Genomic DNA, 2,267 nt, shown 5'->3' on the forward strand with positions numbered 1-2,267 from the left:
TATAACTGTGCATTGTTTTCTGTTAGGACAATGTCGTTAAGTTTATTCTCAAACCCACAGCAACAACAGCAAACGCCTCAGCTGCTGTTTCAAACTTAGCAATAGATGTTTCAGCAGCAACAGACCAATTCCTTCTTCTTGCAATCACTACCGCAGCAACAACAACAGCAAACAGAAAATACAACAGCTGTATTTGTTCACCAACGTTAAGCTTCGGCCAGTTACAGTACCAAGTGGACCTATCTTCATCCGATTCTCATAAACTCCTACTTTTTTTTCCTTTTCTTATTAGAGTTTGTTTTAGAGATTACGGTTATTGGATAAATTGTTACAGTTCTTGTTCAAATTGTGAAATCTTGAAAAACATGAACTTGTTGCTCCCCTAAATTCGATATTTTTAGAGTCTTTGATGCAACGGCTATTGATTTTTTGTTCTTTATATTTAGAGAGAAGATATTGGATTATAGAAGTGTCACAAGACATGCAAATACTAATGTATCAAAGTTGCTATTATTTCCCATTACTCGCCTCAGACTAAATAAGTTATTAGAAAAACATAAAACTAACAATGATTCATTGATTCAATAAAAGTATCAAACAAACTCAATGCTAAAATAACCTTCAAGCTAATGATTCACTTGACAAATTGGTCAATAAGTAAAATCTAAAAACAATCCCGCGGCGTAGCGCGGGTATTAACCTAGTATTTTAAAAAATTGCTTGTCCTAAATTCAAATGGCAGTAGTAGTATCAGAATTCAGAAAGACATTAATAATTTTTATGATGATGCATAAATGTGGTACTCATTTAGTCATTTACTTGTACCAAAATCTCAGAAAAATAATAAATAACTCAAATGCAATATTAGAACCCTGATTGGTGAAGACTTTTAAGACTTTAAAATCATTTAAAAGTCTTAAAAGCATTTTATTTGCCAATCAAACTTTAATGATTTTTTTATTTTTTAAAGTTTCTACAGCCATTTTAATTTTTTTCTTCTTTATTTTCCTTTTTTTTAAAGCTTCAAAATGACGCTGTAAAACTTTTAAAGTTAACAAGTTTAAAAACTTTTTTTTTCTTTCTCCATCATAATTAAAAACTCTATATAATTTTTTATATATTTTTATACAAACCTTTTTTTATAGATTAATTATCAGTATTTTTTCTCTTTCTTTTGATATTCACTTCTCTTCACAAATTTATTATTTTTATCATCACCTTTGTATTTTCTTATAATTGTGTTTTTAATAAAATTAAAGTCACAGTTTTAAAAGTTTTTTTTTAACAATCAGATTTTAACAGTTAAAGTATCTAGTCTACAGCTAAATTCTCTACAGCCAAATTTTATACAGCCAAATTTTTACAGTCAAAGTCTCTACAGCCACAAATAACAGTCGTTACCAATCGGGGCCTAGGTGTATGTTCTTTTTACGTATCTTTTTTTCTTGTCGCCAAGTGCAATTGCCCTAAGGTTTATTAATTTGCATTAGTTTTGAATTTGTGTTTGTTTTGGGGTTTTTGCAGCTGACATTGATGTTTTATCTAGCTTTTTTCTCCAACAATATACACTTTAGTGGTTTGAATTGAGAATGGTTGACACAATAACATGCTACATGTCTTGGTTTCAATTTGCGTGTCAAAATTATCATGAAAAATATCTAAACTTTTTGACCAAAAAAAATCTAAACTTCAGTTAAATCATTTAACTTAAATGCATTTGTACTAAGTTTTTGTTTCATGAAAAACAACTATATTAAACATTTAATAAATGCATTTCTGCTAATTCTTATTTGAGATTTCATGAAATGCAACGTAAACTAGTAGTAACTGAAGAAAATAATTAATTACGTAGTGCTAATTAAGATATTAATAATAGTCTACATGGGTTTCCGGACAAATGTCGTCTGACAAAAGATCTTTGCGAAAAGGCGGAGGGAGAAAAGGAGGACGGGTACACATGAGCAATGCCCAATTAACTCCTTGGAAAAATGGGTGGCGTTTCACGGCCGTTGCCCCCAGAGATGATCCTAACCGTCGGCTTGGGTCCTTGGCCAGTAGCTGAGAGATCAGATCCTTGGCCGCGCTTGGAATCGTTGGCTCTTTTGGGAATTCGAGGGCTCGAGCCACGATGTTCGCAAGAGTTAACTCGTGGTCCATCCCTTTGAATGGCGTCGTTCCGTAGAACAACTCGAACATGAATATCCCCAATGTCCACCAGTCCACCGCACTCCCATGCCCTTCTCCTGCCATCCACATTTTATGTTTCA

At 32.6% G+C, this 2,267-nt stretch overlaps 1 protein-coding gene across 1 annotated transcript in view; it reads right to left on the reverse strand.

Moving 5' to 3' along the window:
• Positions 1,822-2,267, reverse strand: part of LOC104710922 (serine/threonine-protein kinase D6PKL2-like) — a 5,810-nt gene continuing 5,364 nt past the window's right edge. The window contains exon 3 of the mRNA XM_010427575.2: positions 1,822-2,243. Within this exon, the coding sequence (XP_010425877.1) occupies positions 1,867-2,243 (377 nt within the window). The 3' untranslated portion in view covers positions 1,822-1,866. The remainder of the gene's footprint in view (positions 2,244-2,267) is intronic.

Source organism: Camelina sativa, chromosome 9 (genome assembly GCF_000633955.1).
Source record: "Camelina sativa cultivar DH55 chromosome 9, Cs, whole genome shotgun sequence".
NCBI lineage: Eukaryota > Viridiplantae > Streptophyta > Magnoliopsida > Brassicales > Brassicaceae > Camelina > Camelina sativa.